At 41.1% G+C, this 17,880-nt stretch overlaps 2 protein-coding genes and 1 pseudogene across 4 annotated transcripts in view; 1 reads left to right on the top strand and 2 right to left on the bottom strand.

Moving 5' to 3' along the window:
* Window positions 1-17,880, bottom strand: part of Ppp1r10 (protein phosphatase 1 regulatory subunit 10) — a 42,006-nt gene that overhangs the window by 5,795 nt on the left and 18,331 nt on the right. Inside the window, exons 2-9 of one of the 2 annotated variants that reach the window (XM_047558232.1) lie at window positions 9,916-10,435; window positions 3,815-3,932; window positions 3,082-3,168; window positions 2,785-2,920; window positions 2,318-2,369; window positions 712-789; window positions 396-569; window positions 79-184 (exon numbers count right to left, since the gene is read on the bottom strand). In XM_047558232.1, the coding sequence (XP_047414188.1) occupies window positions 79-184; window positions 396-569; window positions 712-789; window positions 2,318-2,369; window positions 2,785-2,920; window positions 3,082-3,168; window positions 3,815-3,921 (740 nt within the window). In that variant the 5' untranslated portion in view covers window positions 3,922-3,932; window positions 9,916-10,435. Of the gene's footprint in view, window positions 1-78; window positions 185-395; window positions 570-711; window positions 790-2,317; window positions 2,370-2,784; window positions 2,921-3,081; window positions 3,169-3,814; window positions 3,933-5,212; window positions 7,103-9,915; window positions 10,436-17,880 lie in introns of those variants that run through there. The other variant, XM_047558233.1, reaches the window with a different exon arrangement.
* Mrps18b (mitochondrial ribosomal protein S18B) overlaps window positions 11,255-17,880 on the top strand; it is a 7,377-nt gene continuing 751 nt past the window's right edge. Inside the window, exons 1-6 of one of the 2 annotated variants that reach the window (XM_047558243.1) lie at window positions 11,255-11,393; window positions 12,507-12,615; window positions 12,718-12,815; window positions 12,940-13,008; window positions 14,848-14,914; window positions 17,402-17,461. In XM_047558243.1, the coding sequence (XP_047414199.1) occupies window positions 11,316-11,393; window positions 12,507-12,615; window positions 12,718-12,815; window positions 12,940-13,008; window positions 14,848-14,914; window positions 17,402-17,461 (481 nt within the window). In that variant the 5' untranslated portion in view covers window positions 11,255-11,315. The remainder of the gene's footprint in view (window positions 11,394-12,506; window positions 12,616-12,717; window positions 12,816-12,939; window positions 13,009-14,847; window positions 14,915-17,401; window positions 17,462-17,880) is intronic. The other variant, XM_047558244.1, reaches the window with a different exon arrangement.
* The window catches only part of LOC124988612 (uncharacterized protein C12orf31 homolog), a 20,888-nt pseudogene continuing 18,617 nt past the window's right edge, over window positions 15,610-17,880 (bottom strand).

Here is a 17,880-nt window from a genome sequence, read left to right as displayed (position 1 = left end):
CAGTCAATAACATCTGATTTACCCCTTCTTTTTCTCCTGTGTGTCCCAACCATTCAGAAACCTACAACAGGTCCATACCTCTGGCGCTTGAGGGGGATGGGTTTGAGGTTATACTTGTCAGAAACTACCACTGTACTGGCGTTCTTCTTCACAGGTACCAAAGATGGTGTCTCCAGCTCTAGTCCTTGGGGAGAAATGTATTATTGTCAGTTCAACCCATCCCCTAACCCTAACCCTAACCCTAACCCTGACTGTCCCACCCTATAGAAGCAGACCCCTAACCCCAGCTTCTCCAGTGACTTCCTTCTTTCACATCACAAATGGAACTATTCCATGATGTTACAGCTGTGTATGCACCCAGAGGCCCTCCCTGTGAGGCTAGTCAACAGTCTTACCAGTGGAACGGAACTTAGCATGACTTGGTGCTGTGGTTCGAAGAGACTTGGGTTTCTCCTTCTTCTTCTCTGGGACCTCTTCAGCCCTGGTCTCAGCCTTCACCTCAGTCAAAGGTCGTTCAGGAGGAGTGGCTCGACTCTTTCCCTCCTCTTTACGTTTTTTCTTATCTTTCTCTATCATGGAAAAACAAAGTAAAAAAGGATTTCATTTAGATAAAGGAAAGACTGTCAGGGGTGGAGCAGACAAGGGGCACCCCAAGGCCACGTCTTAGTGGGAATGAAATAAATAAAAGGGATAAAAGATTAAGGAGCTTACCAGCAGGCTGGGTACTGCTTTGGGAACGAATGACAGCCATCCAGTCACTGACAAGGACTGAGGCCAATTTTTGGAGCTCTGCAAGTGAATGATATAATAAATAATTTAGTGATAATTCAGCAATTATTACTATTTTCCTAGTAACAGAAAATGGGCTGTATGAAAAACTACTGGGAAAAACTGTGCCACAGAACACGTAACCCAGACTTTTAAGAACATGAGATGCCCAAAAAACAAACTTCTAAAAGATTTTCTAGGCAAGCTTTTTTTCCTAGAATGATATTAATGATAATGGCTTTTAAATCAATTAACTAGGGTTAGGGTGGTATAGCACTTGCCTATCACGTACAAGGACCTAGGTTTGCTCTCCAGCATGGGGAGTGGGGGGATGGAAAACCAGGGAATATTTCTTCATTTACACAATAATGTGAGTTAAAAGCAAACTGGGACCTTTTACCTTGGAGAGGTGCTCCCAGTGCTTTTTTCTATAGCTAAGAACTTGAGACAGGCTTACATGCTCCCGTGACATCCAATAGGCCAAAGCCTCTTACCAGAGAACCTAGCAAATAATTTCCTACAAAGAGCAATCCTGGATTTTTATAAGAATAGGTACAAGAATTACTGCTCTGATAAAATATTGCTCAGTTGGTGGGAAACTAGAGTTTTGTGCTCCTGATTTAGGCCTGGGTAAACATAACAGAAACTATAAACCTTGAAAAGTAGTGACTTTCTGGAGTCAAACTTTGTCTTCAAGCCTAAACTACATAGTCCTTGCCATGAGCTCTGAACCCTTTGTCTTAGAAAAGGAAAGAATCTGTCACTAGCAGAACTATGATATACTCTAAGAGTCAAGATTTTGCCCATGCTCTCCAGGAATATATGTATTGGCAGAACTAGCATAATTACTGTTAGGAAAACAGATATTGAATGTTCCAAAATATGCTATATTTATTTAGGAAAAAGAAGTAAATGGCTACCACTTACTCTAAGATAACAATATGTCCTCCAAGAATTTTTCTTTTTCCCTGTAATAGGGATTGAACCCAAGTGCTCTACTGCTAGGCATACTTTCAGCCCTTATTTTATCTTGAGAGAGGGTCTCACTAGGTTTTCCAGGCTGGCCTCAAATCAATAATCTTCCTTTCTCAGTCTCCGGAGTAGTTGGAATTATAGGAGTGCACCATCACACTTGGCTTCCCAAGAATTTTAAGTGTATGCCTTTTCTACCAAGTGAAGAATCAGCTTCCAGTTGAAGTGCGGCACCTTATCTCATATCCAATAGTGGGGAAATGGATATTTTTATTTGGAATTTAGAATAAGAGATAGGGGACAAGTTAGAATATTAAATTCTTTTTTTTTTTTTTGACTGGGAATTAAACCCAGGGGCATTTTATCACTGAGGTGCATTCTCAATCCTTTTTTAAAAATTTTATTGTGAGACGGGATATCTCACTAAGTTGCTAAGGTTGGCCTCAAACTTGCAATCCAAGAGAAAAGCCAGGTGAAGTAGAAAGTAGGCAGGAGTAAAAGACAACCTAAAGATGGGGAGAGAAATGAAAGTAATTATATGGAAATAATGGAACAAAGTCCATGACAGACACCCTACCTTCATCCTCACTTGACTTGCTCAGTTGCTTCACCAGTTTAGCAGTGTTGTTCTACGAGATATGGGAATAGCAGAAAGGTAAACACAAGGAGGAAAATAAGTTCACACAGAGCTAACACTCCTACAAACTTAAAATTCCTCCATAGTCCCTTAACTGTGACTAACATTGATATTGTACCTTTTACAAAAGCTTTATGGACATATTCTTTCTTAATTCTTAGGACAACCAAGTGAGATAGGTATAATTATTCCCACTTTATAGATAAACTGAGATTTAGACATAAAGTGTCCCAAGCCACACACCTATCAAAGGAGATCAATTCAAACCAAATCTTCCAATTCCAAACTCCTATTTTTTTTTCTATCTCACAAGCCCCAGACAACAGCCATACTAGAATTGGTGTGAGTTTTTCACTTATCAGGGTAACCCAAAAAGGAAGAAACAGGGTTGCTAAGACCAAAGGTACCTGCTTGAGATGATCCACAGTGAGCGGTAGGTGCTGGAGGGTCAGCAGAATTTGCTGGAGGAGGGGAATGTTGTTGGTTGTCTTTGAATATGTCAGCCAATTGTTAAGAAGCTTGTAGCCACCAACATCAATAAACCTGCAGGCAGGTAGGAGTAGAGTCTATAAGTCCTTCCTGGGTTTTGAAGCTACATTATCCCACAGTCCTAGTCCATCATCAATGACCTAAGAACCACAAGCCTCACCTCCCCTATCTTCTAACTACTTCTTCCCAGTTCAGCCACCCAGACACCCACTTACTTGACCAGTATTTCGGATGAACGGGTCTGCAGGAGAATGTTCAAATAAGTGCATCGACTCACCATCTTCCGTGCTTCTTTCATCAGGCTGCAGGAAATGAATTAAGAGTTAGAAAGGGAGCAGGGTCTAGCAGAAGAGTCTAGCCAGCTGAGTTCCTAAAGACTCGTGATAACAGTCTTTGCTTCAGAGGTGGAAAGCCACGCAGGCCTCGAGGAAGACTAGGTGAATCCCAGGTGACATGGAAACCCATACAAGGATGGAAGACAATTGAGGCGGCACTAAATTCTCTGATTTGGGGACATGGACATCATTCCTTCCCTAACATGTAGGATATATCTGATTCTGCTTCTAGGTGAAGCATCCAGCTCTCACAAACCAAACCTCTGTATTCTATTCAAGAACGGTTTGTTATTTGATTTTCCCAGGAAAATGACTTTTAGGGTAGGTGAAAAAATGACCCAAACAACCAAGAATTCTGTCACCAGGCTCCCCTGCTCTCCTTCTAAAGCATGACTCCTCTGGGACTATGGCTATCCAAATCTTGGGGGACCATTATGAGCAGACATCAAGAAATCATCTTCTGTACTTATCCTATAATCACTGGATTTGAATCTTTTTCCACTTAGTCTCCTGTCTTCTCTAGGACATACAGTTCTGCAGTCTCAACGGTAGTCATACTACAATGCATAGAATCTTCTACTCATAATTAATCCAAAGGAGGATACAGACTCACCTGAAGATCTTGGAAATCCCATCCACACTCTTGACTTCCCCATCTCGGTTCAGGAAGCTATCCAGGCCCTTAAGAAGCTCTTTGGGGTCTATGGGACCTGAACCCATGATTGTGGTTTCTAGAGGAAAAACAAACCCACAGAATAAATGGATGGCAAGGACAGTTCCAATATGCCATCACTGTATTTGACAAAACATACCAATTAATATAGAATACAGTATTTTCTAGGTAAGTAAAATAGACCATCATCACTGAGAAAAGTTGTGGCAAGTTAAGCATGGGGTTAATACATGATTGAATGAGAAGACAATTAAAATTGAGGGCTGGGTAGCTCATGTGTCTTTCATTCCCAGTTACATCCTTCCTAAGATAGCTGGACTTCACTTGATTAGAAGACAGACTTCAATTCCTGTAACAAGATGTTTAACTTCACAAGGATTTTATTTTTGCTCATTGTTAAGCTACCTCCCTTACTGACAAAATTGGCCTAAAAAAAAAAATCCCAAAACTTGAACTGGATTAATCTTGGGTGTTTGGGGGTACATATCTTGTAAGAGTCAGTTCCTTTCTATCTCAATGCTTTAAGAGTCACAATCACCACAAGTGGCAGGATATGTGTCAGCTGAAGTGCAGGTGGTAGAGAAGGAAACAAAACATGGAACAAGAATTCACCCCCAAGATGTGAGGGTAGCTCCCAGAAATGTTGTCAAAAGGATGCAGAGGAAGTAGAGCAGGTCCTCCTAAACCTTGAATGTCACACGCTGATCAAACACCCGCACAAGTTTTTATTGTTTCCAAGAAAAACATGGCTTGTGATTTCTAAAAGCAAAGATGCAAATCTGATCCTCTACTTTCAAAAACTACAACCATTGTCCAGGATCTTCAAGAAAGGCCTAAAACTAAAAATCATGGAGCCATTAAGACTGCAACAAAGCTAAAAACTGGAAAAATGCCATTAAATTTTAAGCAGCTACTTTAGACCAGGTTGAAAGAGTAGTTAGTTAAAAGCTAAACTCTTATCATGGAAGGGACAGAAGTGTGAAGCAATTTTTAAGGAGAACCAAACTTCCACAGACGTAATTTAAAATCCATATGGTTCTAACTGGGAGTTTTATCCATACTACCTTTATAAACATTCGATTCTGGTAGAAAGGAGAAAAGATGACTCTGCATCTAGTAAAGATTACAGAGGCAACACTGTGATTGGATGAAAAAAACCTATTATTTTACAAAGATGACTATACTTTGGGCAGTAAAGGGAACTGGCTTCTTATAAGATAATGCAAATTAGTTATATTTGTTCTCAAACCAACAATGAAAAAGTAGCACAATAATCTCAACCTTTTAGTTCCCCCCTTTCCCCAAAATGGTCAATTTCTAAATGTAGGTCCTAACAACCTAGGAAAGCAGCAGCCACAGCAGCAGGAAGGCAGCAGCCCAGAAACGAAAGGGTAGTGGTACAATCTTGTTCTGGAGATCCATGACCTGTGGACTGAACACAGGGAAAGGACAGGTTGTTAAGAAATGCTAAGTGAGCAAAACTAGGTTAACTGTGTTGTTGCTGTTGTTGTTGCTGCTGCTGCTGCTGCTGCTGCTGCTGCTGTTGCCGCCACCGCTGCCCTGGAACTTCCATAAGGACAAGTAGAACCTGGGGTCAGAGGAAAAAAAAAATTCAAGAATTTTGGAAAAGTTTAGAAGTTTGTGGGCCAAATCGATGAATTTTTACACAAAGAGAAAGGAATTTTTCCATGTAATAAGATTACATGATAATAAATTAAAGGTGAGTAGTATGATAAAGGAATATGTAAAAATGAATTTCCCATCTGGTGGGGACTGGAAAAGCAATGAAAGGGCCCAGGTATACTATATCATATGCAAGAGACTAAGAAATTTTTTAAATGTTACCTACATATACATACATGCACACCTACCATTAAATCCCAAACCAAATTAAGTGCAATCTGATAAAAAGTCTTGAATTAAACATCACTTCAAACTGGTGCCCCCTGAACACAGCTGACTCCATTGATTCAAAGCCAGAGATGAGTATACTTAAACCTTGGAGAACCCCTTTTTTCATATCCAAGTACAAAGCCAAGCCAATAGGCTTGCTACCCCTTACTGGTTCAGGAACTTAAAAAATGTCACCTGAAATCAAATGTTCCTTCAATTAAGAGAGAATATTCACTCATAGAAAGGAAAATGGACCAATGAGTACAAAGCTAAACTGTGTTCAGTGACCTCTGCTAGAAATGGGACCCAGATACTTTTGAATTTCCATTTGTATAAACAAGAATAAAAGACATAACAGTCAAGGAAGCAAGGAGACAAAATAAATGTTAGATATTCATTTCCCACTATTACATTTTGGAAAATAACTAAAATTTTGAATTTTGTCTCATGAGCACCAATCATGTGATAAAATGTTAAGTGGATTTTCTCATGGTGGTTTTCCCTCAGGCAGTTTTTACTCAAAGTAAAGGATTCCAAAGTGTCTTACACCCTACTTTCCTTACTTTGAAATCAGTATATTCTGGAAAATATGAAAAGTCCAATATTCCTGGCATAGTCCTCCAATACAGAAGGTGACTGAGTTAAGGAAGGTAGGAGCAATGACCAGGTCATTCCAGATCTGGCCTGGAATGAAAGTTTGAAAGTGTCATCTGGGTCTGGGTCTATTTCTGGAACCAGGAATAATCCAGAAAAATGCTTTTAATGAGCTAAGTTCCTTGAAGGTAGCAGATACATAAGAGGGGTTAGGTGCAGGATGCAACCCTCTGGTCTTTCTTTACCTTGTCGTAAGTTAGGCTTTCTTTATGGAAGATGTTGAAGGCAGAGCCAAGTACTACTGATGCAAGGCACTGGGGAATTTTTCTACTTATGAGATAAAACTCATACACCTGCCTCCAAAATGAATCTTGAGGGCTATTATGATTAAGTGAAAAAATATCAACCTTGGCAAAAGTTATTCTACACCCATCACCAATTAAACAGGACTGAAGTGGTTCAGGAAAAAATTCTATGCAAGCCAGAGCACTATCATCTTTTAGTAAGAAGAATCCCATGTTTATGTTAAGGCCTTAGCACTTCTAGAAATGAAAATGCTGTTTTTCTTTGTTGTTTAGGTATTTCCTAATGGACTCAACAGTTGACTGAATTATGTCCCTCAGGTGATTCACGAGTTCCTATCCTTCCTGTAAGTGTAGGCCCCTATCCCTCAGTCAATTTGAAAACCTGGCATATGAGCTTATTTGCTTTTCAATAAAGATGTGCAAAATCACATACACCTTTCCCACAAATAGGAAAGGATTCCAGAACAGAACTCTAGCCACAAACTATAAGGATCAGGTTCTCCAAGGTTCTCTGGATGGATCTGGTTTCCCTAGTAGACCTTGCTTCCCATCTCCCATGTTAAGGAAGATCTTCTTTATTAATCCCCTGCTCACTAGAGATCAGGAACCCCAATGGGTGGAATGTTCAGCTCCCAAGTAGGTATGCTGCAGAAGTACATGGCAAACTGCTTAAAAGATAAAAAAAAAAAAAAAAAAAAAAAAAAAAAAGACTTGTGGTCAATAGACACATGGAAGAGTCCCTCCCATCCAAACCAGAAGTTAAGTAAGTTGAGAAGGTGAACCCAGTAAAAAATTAGCCTTAAGTCTCACAGGACAGTTATATAAAAGGGTTTTTCAATTCCGTCCAGAATGTCCACACTTCATTTCAGGACTTTAAAAAAACAAAAGTTATATGGACAGTCTGTTGAAGATTTGACTGAAAAAGTTGGGAAGAGATAAGAAAAGAACCAGACACCCAATACCACCCTCAGATAGGGCATGGCTTTCAACATGCACCACTGCAACAGCACTTCACAAGTAGAAAAATGAAGAGGACATTATTTTTCCGTTAATGCTAAAGGAATTTCTTTTAGAAGGGAAAGAAAAAGAAATTCAAAAAAGGTGGCTCTTTGGAAAAAAGAAATGAAGGTTGTGAAATGTAATACCAGAAATGTTTTGCTTACCAGAAACCGTAGCTTGATTCCCCCTGCCTTGAGTTTACAACTGCCGCCTCCTTTCCTAAAGATTCACTTCTCATTCTAGCACCAATGTACAGGAACTAAGCAACTGGAGAACGTGACACAGGACTGAATACAAAGAGTTTATCCCCGAACTGAGAGGTGGGAATAAGGGTGATTTAGAAGGAAAGTCCTGAAAGTACCCAACCTCCCCCAGATTCTCATTACAGAGCAACCAAAGCAGGAGGCCCAAGGACTGGTTCCTGAGCAAAAATGTCATTAGGCCCCAATTGTCTATTCCAAGTTACAAGCCCTTTTGTTTTTCCAATATCCCCAAACCCACACATATATACACACAAGCTCACACACACAAACCCAAAAGCCTCCTAGTCTTAAAGCACAACTGAGGTTTGACTGATTTTCCACCTCTGGAAACTGAAGTAGGGTTAAGCTTCCAAGTAGTCGAGATGAATGGAGGAAAAAGTGAAAATAAAAGCAATGGGCTGGTTGTTAAAATATCAACTAGAGCTACCAAGGAGATGGACAGCCTTGATACCTAATTCCTATAAGCTTTTATCAAAAGATTTTATCTAAACAAGAAACTATCTCCCTAGCAGCAATGTGCACAGGAGTCCAGAAGGAATCTGCTCAGGGGTGGAGTTTTGAGGGTGGAGAGAGGAAGCAAGCTGATTACATCACCTTTCAAGGCTGCTCCTCCCCCTAGACCAAGTTTCTAGGGCGGCCCTAAGCTCTGGATGGCAAAAGGAGAAAAACAACAAAGGAGGAGGGACGCCATTTTGTAATGGAGAAGAGGATTCAAAATTTAAAAGCCACTGCAGTTCTGGCGGTAGCTATTACATTATAATACACCTTTAAGTAAAAAATAACAGAAGTCAACCCCCAATCCTGAATAATCTCTGACCTATTTTCAATCAGTAAGAGAGTAGTGAAAATAGCAGCAATTAAAATATTTAAAAGAACATTTTCTGCGGGGAAGAATTGATTTTGCTACCACCGGCCACCCCATCCTCCCTATAAAGGAAAAGGGGGAGGACTTGGACCCCTCTCAACAAATAGGGTTGAGGTGGGAGGACAGGAGAAAAATGGGTCAAGACACAACCTGCAACGCCGCTTGGAAGACAAAAGGACAAGGAAAGTCGCCATATTGAAGCAGGGAAGAAAAAAATTCCTTTTAACGACACAAATCTTTTAGAAAGCTAGCATTCAATTGCACTAAATGGCTCTTAAATTATACTCCTGAATTCCACATTTCCCAACCTTTCCACCCTCTATTTTAACTGTATCCCCCCACCAAAAAGTATCAAGTTAAAATGTTAATCATTTTTTTTCCTTTTAAATAACCTATGCAATCTGCAACAATTACAAGACATTTTTTACTTTCCCAACTATTATCTTGTATGTACTGGTACTAAGATTATATTTTGCCCTGAATTAAGTGTCTTGCAATCTTTATTCATAGATTGCCACCTATCTTAACCATACAATATACCCCAAGCAAATTACATTAAAATTGAGAGGATTTAACAATCATTTAAAGTCATAGCCAGCTATTATTTCTCTCTGCCCATCTCCTTACCCTGCAATCTTTATGTACAGATTGCTTATTAATCTGGCAAATTGAAAGGCGCCCTGCTTGTCTCACACACAAAGAAGTGGGACTTTTGGGCCACAAGATCCACCATCTTTTGTATGTGAGCTCATTAACCCTTTTGAAGACTGCTAACCAGAGGAAGGTAAACATTCCTCCTTATAAAAAGCAAACACATGCTTTGGCAGTCTGGAAATTGACTGGATTATCAAGGGTTAACCATCAAAATCCTCACTTGCTGGCCCTCCCTCCACCCTCTCCTTGCCTGCAGCAGGGCAGGAAGAGGTAGGTGGTAGGGGAGAGAGAACAAGACTGTTTCAGACCCAAAGGCCCTTTTTAATGGAGATTAAGTGACCGGATTGGTCCATCTCCAGCTCTCTATTTGTTCTATGGTCTCATTTCTTCCTCTCATTATTTTTGGTTTCACAACGGGAAACGTTGATTTCTTGTTGCAAGGCTGGTTTTTGAAAATTCGACACTTACTATCCAATTTTTTTGCGACGTCAGCACCTCGGGCTCAGGGGGGAGGGGGTAAAATTTTGGAGAAAAAAAATAAAACAACCAACCAGGACCCAAAACTCAAATTATTTGGGGGGCCTCATTGGATCAAAAAGTCTCTTAAAAAATAAAGGCCAACTCAGTATTCACTCCCCCCCCACCCAACTCCATTTAGGGAGGGGGGTCGTAGAAAAAAATTCTGAGTGGAATCAAAAAAGGAAACGCTGGATAAGTGAAATTGGGTGGGTTTGGGAAGGGAGGGTGGTTGATTATTTTTCAAGTTATGTGGTGACGGTCCTTCGGCCACAGATTTCAAGTCCCAAGCAGCGTGGGCTGGTGGGGTGGGCAAGATAGGTGGGTAGGGGCAGAAGACACAAGTGGTTGGGCTGGTGGCTGCTGTTTTCCCTTTCCCCCCTCTCAGGATCCTTTCAAGGGCTTAGATGTTGCTGCGGCTTGTTTCTGTTTTCCTCGTGGCCGGCCTGTCTTTCTCCGAGAAAATTCAAACCTGGGATAAAAGGAACACAAGGGAGAAAGATGTAATCAGTACGGGTCGCTTCTAAAACATTCCAAATTACCATCTTTGACGTCCCAAAACATTGTTCCACACCCCATCCCTAATACAGCCGCTTCACATAGGCCGTAGTTCCCAACCGAACCCATTCCTACTCCGTAAACTAGTCCAGCGTACTCCGCAAAATTCTGCCCACTAAACGACAAGAAACCCAAACTTACCTCTAAACGAACCCCAGAATGGCGGCTGCCCGCTCGGGCGGAGTCTTTTATACCCGGACGCCGCCCAACGCGCCTAAACGTGCTAGTGAAACGCCCTTGTCGCGAGACATTGTGCGCGAGGCGTGAACGTATTGGTCAACCCGAAAGACAACTCGCCAGCTGATTGGCTAGCCTTCCTTCGCCTTCGGGCAGCCCTTCTCTCTTCCGCCTCCTTCCAGTCCCCCAGTCGTGTACGCGTGACCAGGGATCCTAGCACCACCCTTTCCTCTGCTTCCACCACTTCCGCCCCAGAGAACATTTCTCACCCCGGGTTGGTAGACATGACGGTGCGCATGCGCAGTGAAAGAATCCTGGTCAAAATCGACTTCAAAATTATTTAAAAGGCAAACTCGAAGTATGGAATCTAATAGTTTTAATGATTGGTCCAGAAAAAAACCAATTTTGAAGCCTAATTCGATTGTGACGCAGTTGAAATTAGCGTCTCTAAACCACCCCCCCCCTCTTACGCTGCCGTCCTGACGCAAACGCGCGGTCGCCATCCGCACTGCGGGATCGTCCTTTGCCCTTCCGTGGTCAGTTTTCCGGAGCATGCGCAGTTTCCTTGAGCATGCGCAGTTGCCTTTCCAGGCATTCTACGTTGGGCGTACGTCAAGATGGCGGTCGCCATACTAAACACGCTAGTGAGGCGGTTTCCTAGCCTTTCCATCTTCAGAAATGCCAGTGGAGTTCAGGTAACTCCTCGGAGAACATTTTGTACGATCCCAACTTAGTTATGCTTTCTCTAGTTGGAAGTTGCACTGCTAAGGATCCGCGGGCGGAGGCCTACGTGCTTATGTCTCTGCTGTGTAGGCAATACTTCAATTCTGGCGCCTCCACCCCTAACACCGTATTGACTGAGTCGAGGGCTAAAAGCCAGGGTTAGCCGTCATCCTCTTCCCAAAATACTATTTCGGTAAAATAACCAGGTGGTGGGATTAACCCCTTGGTCATGCACAACTAGATATTAACTACGTAAATAATGTCTAAATCTGCGATGCTGTCGAGTGTCCTTGGATTGAGAGATCCTAATTTCCACCAGCCCTGCTATCTCTCAGTAAAGCCACCATACATTCTCACGACATAGGGACCAGGTTCTCAGTTCTTAATATCTTAATATCAGCCTCTTATTAGAGCATGCATGCGACCTTAATTCTATCCTTGGGATTGAGGTTTCCCTCCAGCCTCACGTACTCACCACCCTGGAGGTTCTTGATAGGACAGGGCAGTTTCTTGGACAAGGTGAGAAGCAAGGCTTACCCCGCTGCCACTCCCTAGGGGTACTGAGAAGTGTTGACAGCACACCAGAGTTAATAGCAGGCCTGGTAGCTTTGAAACTGGCGTTAGGACTCCAGGTTTGTTTTCGCTCTGTGGAATGTTGAACTTCAACTTTTTATGAAACTGGGCAGTTCTGTGTCTTGGGATTAGATTGAGTTGAAGACTCAACCTGTCCTATACATCCCCTTGTCACCACACAGCTAACTTCCAAAAGAGTAGACATACTCCATTTTTCTTCCACCAGACCCAACTCATTCCCCAGAAGCACAGAGACCTTTTAGGTGCCAGATTCTAAAATTGTCTTCTTGAATAAGATTGTTTTCTCCTGTATTAGCTTCTCAGGATCCAGTTGGAGATAGGGAGAGTAACTGTTGATTTATGTCAGTTTAACCTCAACAAAATATTTCCTTTCATATATATTCCTGTTAAATTACATTAACACATTGGCATACATTCGTCTTGTCAACGTATGATAAAACAGTTGAGTCCTTTCCTTGAACTCATTCTTTCATTTTTCTTCTCCTTTATAGGTTCCCCTCCAGACCCTTTGCACCCACGTCCCCCCTGAAAAAGATTCATTGCCCCCAATTCCCAATTCCCCTTATGAGAATGAACCCTGGAAATATCTGGACTCAGAAGGTATCCTTAAGTGGGAAAAGGGTGGGTCAGGTGGGGCCTGAAGTAAATAGACAAGAGACATACTCTACACCTCACCTTGGAATAACTTCTCTTTCATTTCAGAATACCAGAACCGTTATGGTACCCGCGCAGTCTGGGCTGACTACCGCCGCAACCACAAAGGTGGTATCCCCCCACAACGGACTCGAAAGACCTGTATTGTGAGTTTCTGACGGTAGTACCTGGGTGGGATATGGTGTGGGGGTGGAGGCCATAGGGACATTGAATTAGCACCTTTTTTTGACAAGGCCTTGATCATCATCAACTATCAATTTCTCACTACAGCGTAAGAATAAAGTTGCTGGGAATCCTTGTCCCATCTGCCGGGATCACAATTTGCATGTCGACTTTAGGGTAAGGTGAATCTTTTATACAGAATAGGGATTTGGACACTCTTTGTAATGTACACCACACTTCTTCATATCCTGGCACCCCTGCAACCTATGTTGCAGTGACTTTTTGGCAATGTAAAAACATCCCTCTCCAGTCTTTTACCCTCTATTGTGGATTGGACTAAGAAGTTTTATCCCATGCCCATGAAATTTATAGTCTAAATTGTCAGGTAAATACAATGCCTTTTTTTTTCTTAGACTTATTTTTGTACCAGGGATTGAACCCAGGAGCACTTAAACACTGAGACACGTCCCCAGCCCTTTTTATTTTTTATTTTGTGACAGGGTCTTGTTACATTGCTTAGGGCCTTGTTAAATTGCTGAGGCTGGCCTCAAACGTGCAATTGTTCTGTCTTGGCCTCCTGATTTGCTGGGATTATAGGTGTGTGCCACCAGCCTGACAGAAATGCTTGTTTCTAATGGGGGAGCCATGCCCAAAAGTTCCTTCATATGTACTAGAATTATTAGTGACTATAATCACCTACTTTTTTCCTGTGGTTTTCTTTATTTTGTGGTCATGTCAATGTTTAGTGGCATTCTGGGTCCTGGGGCTGGAAGACAGAGATATGAAGAAATGTAAAGAGTCTAGTAGACTATTTTAATTCAGAAAGCCTTCAACACTAAGCAGGACAGGACTTGCTCCTTCAAGAATTTGAATATATTTCTTAAATGATAATAGGAAAATGCTTTTCTGAGTTTGTCATGAAGATCTTAGAGCCAAAAATATATGACTGGTTATCAGGGGAGTTGGAGGGCATTTATGTATCAGTCAACAACTGGGGGAGTCCAGCTACTCTAATGACCCTTTTGACACAGGTTATAGGATAGCCCCATAATAACTTCTGAGTTTCAATCATACTACAGTTTATTAAAAAACCAATTATATAGCCAAGACACAGATTATAGATGGTTCTGCCTATCTGCCATTCCACAGATGTACCTGAGTTTTCCTTAAGAGTCTAACTTCCTGTAATTGATTTGCTAGTTGTGAGTCATTCTATGTAATTAAAACATAAATTGTGGCTGGGGAGATAGCTCATTTGGTAGGCCCTGGGTTCAATCCCCAGCACCACAAAACAAAACAAAACAAAAAACTAAATTGTTCTTAGTATGTTATTATATTCTGTTAGTTTGCTATTACATCCCTTAGTCATTTGTACATACTTATTACAACATCATTTTCTGGGTGATTCTGGGACTTCCAAAGAGTCTCCCCACGTTTTTGCCTGAAGGCTACCTTTAGCAAATAACTCCTGCAGCTGAGTATGGTGACCTGTAATCGCAGCAACTCAAAAGGAGTGCAAGATCCAGGCCAGCCTCAGCAACTGAGACCTTTAGCAATTTAGTGAGATTCTATCTTAAAGTAAAATAAAAATTAAAAGGGTTGGGGATGTAACTCAGTGGTAAAGCACCCCTGGGTTCAATCCTGAGTACTATAAAAAGAAAAAAAAAAAATATATATATATATATATATACACACACACACACGTGTGTGTGTGTACACATATATGTGTACACATGTATATTATGCACACGTACACACGTACATGTATATAATTATAATGATAATAACAAAAGTTAGCTTCTGCAGAAGAGACTTCTATATGAATCCAGTGACAATATAGAATATGCATGTGAAATGTTTGAAAGACCAGTGAATTGAAGAAGTTAAAACTGGGATACGGAAGAGGATAGCATCCAGAGAGAGAGGGGTGAGGGCATTGGTGTGGGTGTTTAAGGATTATATTCTTTAGTCTCCCCTCTCTTTCTTCTCATGTTTCTCTACTATTCTCCCCCACAGAATGTGAAGCTCTTGGAACAGTTTGTCTGTGCCCACACGGGTATCATCTTCCATGCTCCATATACAGGTTAGCCTGTCATCCCTAAACTACCAGAAGTTTTTCCTTGGGACACTTCTTGTTTATATAGTTAAATGAGGTATTTGTTTGATGGCTATTACTTCTGGCATACAAAATGTGAGTTGGATCTTTGGAAATCTTGGCTTATGTGAATATCAGTTTCTAACACAATTAATTATGTGTGGGGGAAAAAGTTACACACAACTACCTCTGTGAGCAGACTTTATAAATGTAGTTCTTAAAAACTAAATGGTGGGCCGGGGATATAGCTCAGTGGTAGAGCTCTTGCCTAGCACATGTGAGGCACTGGGTTCAATCCTCAGCACCACATAAAAATAAATAAATAAAATAAAGGTATTGTGTCCATCTGCAACTAGGAAAAAAAAAACCAAAAAACTAAATGGTGAAGCTGTGTGTGATGGCACATACCTATTATCCTAGCGACTCAGGAGACTGAGAGAGGAGGATCCTCAAGCTCAAAGCCAGTCTCAGCAACTTAGGAAGGCTCTCAGCAATTTAGCAAGATCCTGTCTCAAATAAGAAATAAAAAGAGCTGGAGGTGTGACTCAGTGGTTAAAATGTCCCTGGTTTCAATCCCCAGTACCAAACAAAAAGTAAATGTTGGTGGAGTATGTGGTGGCACATGCCTATGACCTTTTTTTTCTTTTTTTAACCAAAGAAAATACTTTATTCGAGTTCCCAAAACAATCTTGAGGGGTTATTCTGGGTTTGAAGAAAAAAGGTTAATTTAAAATATGAAAACAAATAGTTTTCATTTAGTGAGAGTCAAAATCAAGGTATACATTCTCCAATCAACCATCTGTCCCGTGTGGAATTTTTCAAGTTTTTAAGGGTCTACCAGGCCAGACCCTTTGCTGCCTTTGCTGCTTTTGCTCTGCTCTTCCTCTTTCCTTTCTCTCGCTTTGCCTTCAGTCTTTTTCTTTGCCTCCGGTTCATCCATATGGGGTACTGTCCATGCTGGTCTAGAAGAGTCTTTTTATTTCTCTTAATCTCAGTCTCCATTTTCATGTCGTTGTTTTCATCTTTCACTTCACACTGCGTTTTTCTCTTGGGAATGTTTGGGTACCACCACAGTTGCTATTTCTTCAGCATCTTTCATTAAAACATCACTGCCTACTTTGAGAATACTGTAAGTCTGTTGAGCTCTTTTGGAGCACTCTTTTTCCTCGTTTCAGTACACATCTTCCTTTTCCATTTACTCCATAAGCTTTTAGCCATCTTTTACAAGACCACCTTCGATAAGCAGCACGCCCCATGCCTATGATCTTAAACACTGAAGTTTGAGGTCAGATTGAGCAACTTAGCAATACCCTCAGCAATGTAGTGAGACCCTGTCTCAAAATGAAAAATAAAAAAGAATAAGAGGTAACTCAGTGGTAAAACACTCGTGAGTTCAATCCCCACTGCCACAATAAATGAATGAATGAATGAATAAATAAATAAATAAAGAGATTATTTTCTTTCTATTAACATCTCTTCCAAAAAGACTTTTATCACAAATCAACTCTCAGAGAAGTTCTTTTATACCATTGACAATTAAATTAGATTTTCCAAATTTAAAATTATAGGGTTAACAATTCAGGATTAGATCTGTTCTCTAACTACAGTCACAGATCAGATCTGGTCCACTACCATGTCCATTTGTTTTCATATTATCTACAGTATGAAATACTGTATGCTCCCTGGCAATAGTGGCAGAATTGAGTAGCTGAGATGATGACCATAGGCTCTGCAGCGCTTAATATATTTACTATGTGGCCCTATACAAAAAATTTTGCCAAGTGGCTTGGGAGGATTGCAAGTTCAAAGCCAGCCTCAGCAACTTAGCAAGGCCCTAAGCAACTCAGCAAGACCTTGTCTAAATAAAATATTTTAAAAAGGGCTGGGGATGTGGTTCAGTGGTTAAATACCTCTGAGTTCAATCCCCTGTACCAAAAAAAAGGGGGGGGGGAATTTTTTTTTTTTTTTTTTAACCAACTCCTGCTTTCAAGCAAGATAAATTTGCAAAGAATAATCTGAAACCACCATTATTGGGGGTGGCACCATGATCAGTGTTTAGTTTTCCAGAGAGGTTTTTATTGCTGTAGAAAGCTAGAGAGACAATTATTGCTACTCTTCAAATTATCTTCCCCAGATCTTCCCCACACTTCTTCCCTTATTGACTCTCTGAGGATTATCCAACTCAACCTTTTCTTGTGCATTGAATTATGTGTTCTGTGTCTTGTAGCCTTTATCATCAAATGGTTTCCTTATGGTGTCTAGATATCTTAAGTTTTTATCCCAGCTCTCGGGGGGAGGATTCTTCCTGTTAAGCAGATGGGAAAACTGAGGCCCATAGAAGGATTAAGGGAGTAGGGTCATCAGGCAAAACTATATCCTCCAAATCCAGAGCTCTCCATCACCATATAGAAGCAATGTATTCTTTTATTTACTATGTCTTATAAAATGAATACCAGGTTATTTTTCTTTTCACAGGAGTGTGTATGAAGCAGCATAAGAAGTTGACCCAGGCCATCCAGAAAGCCAGAGATCACGGTGAGTGTTAAAAGGGGAACAAGGCAATTTTATTAGGCAGAGGGAAGGTGACTGAGGCCTAGGGGGTGCATGTAAGCGTTCCCACCTCTCCAAGAATGTAGTATTCAACATATTCTTCTCAAGAACATGTTTCTCACTCTTATCCCTTGTCCTCTCTCCTGAATCTCAGCTTTGTCATTTCCCTGTCCCCTTGTCCTTCATCTTTCTTTTCCCTTCCCTCTTATTGTACAACTGGTGATCCTAATACCTTTGTTTTTGCAATGCTGAGGATTGAACCCAGGGCTTTGCACCCGATAGGCAAGGACTTTACCCCTGAGCTACAGCCTCAACCCTGATAAAAGGACCTTAGTGTAAATTCCTGACCATGGACTACATAGCACTTTTGCCCAAGGTACTACTCCCCTAGTGTAGATTCAGCT

This window comes from Sciurus carolinensis, chromosome 7 (assembly GCF_902686445.1).
Source record: "Sciurus carolinensis chromosome 7, mSciCar1.2, whole genome shotgun sequence".
Classification (NCBI taxonomy): domain Eukaryota; kingdom Metazoa; phylum Chordata; class Mammalia; order Rodentia; family Sciuridae; genus Sciurus; species Sciurus carolinensis.
Note: the sequence above shows the minus strand (reverse complement) of the source record. Positions and strands in the feature narration are given on the sequence as shown.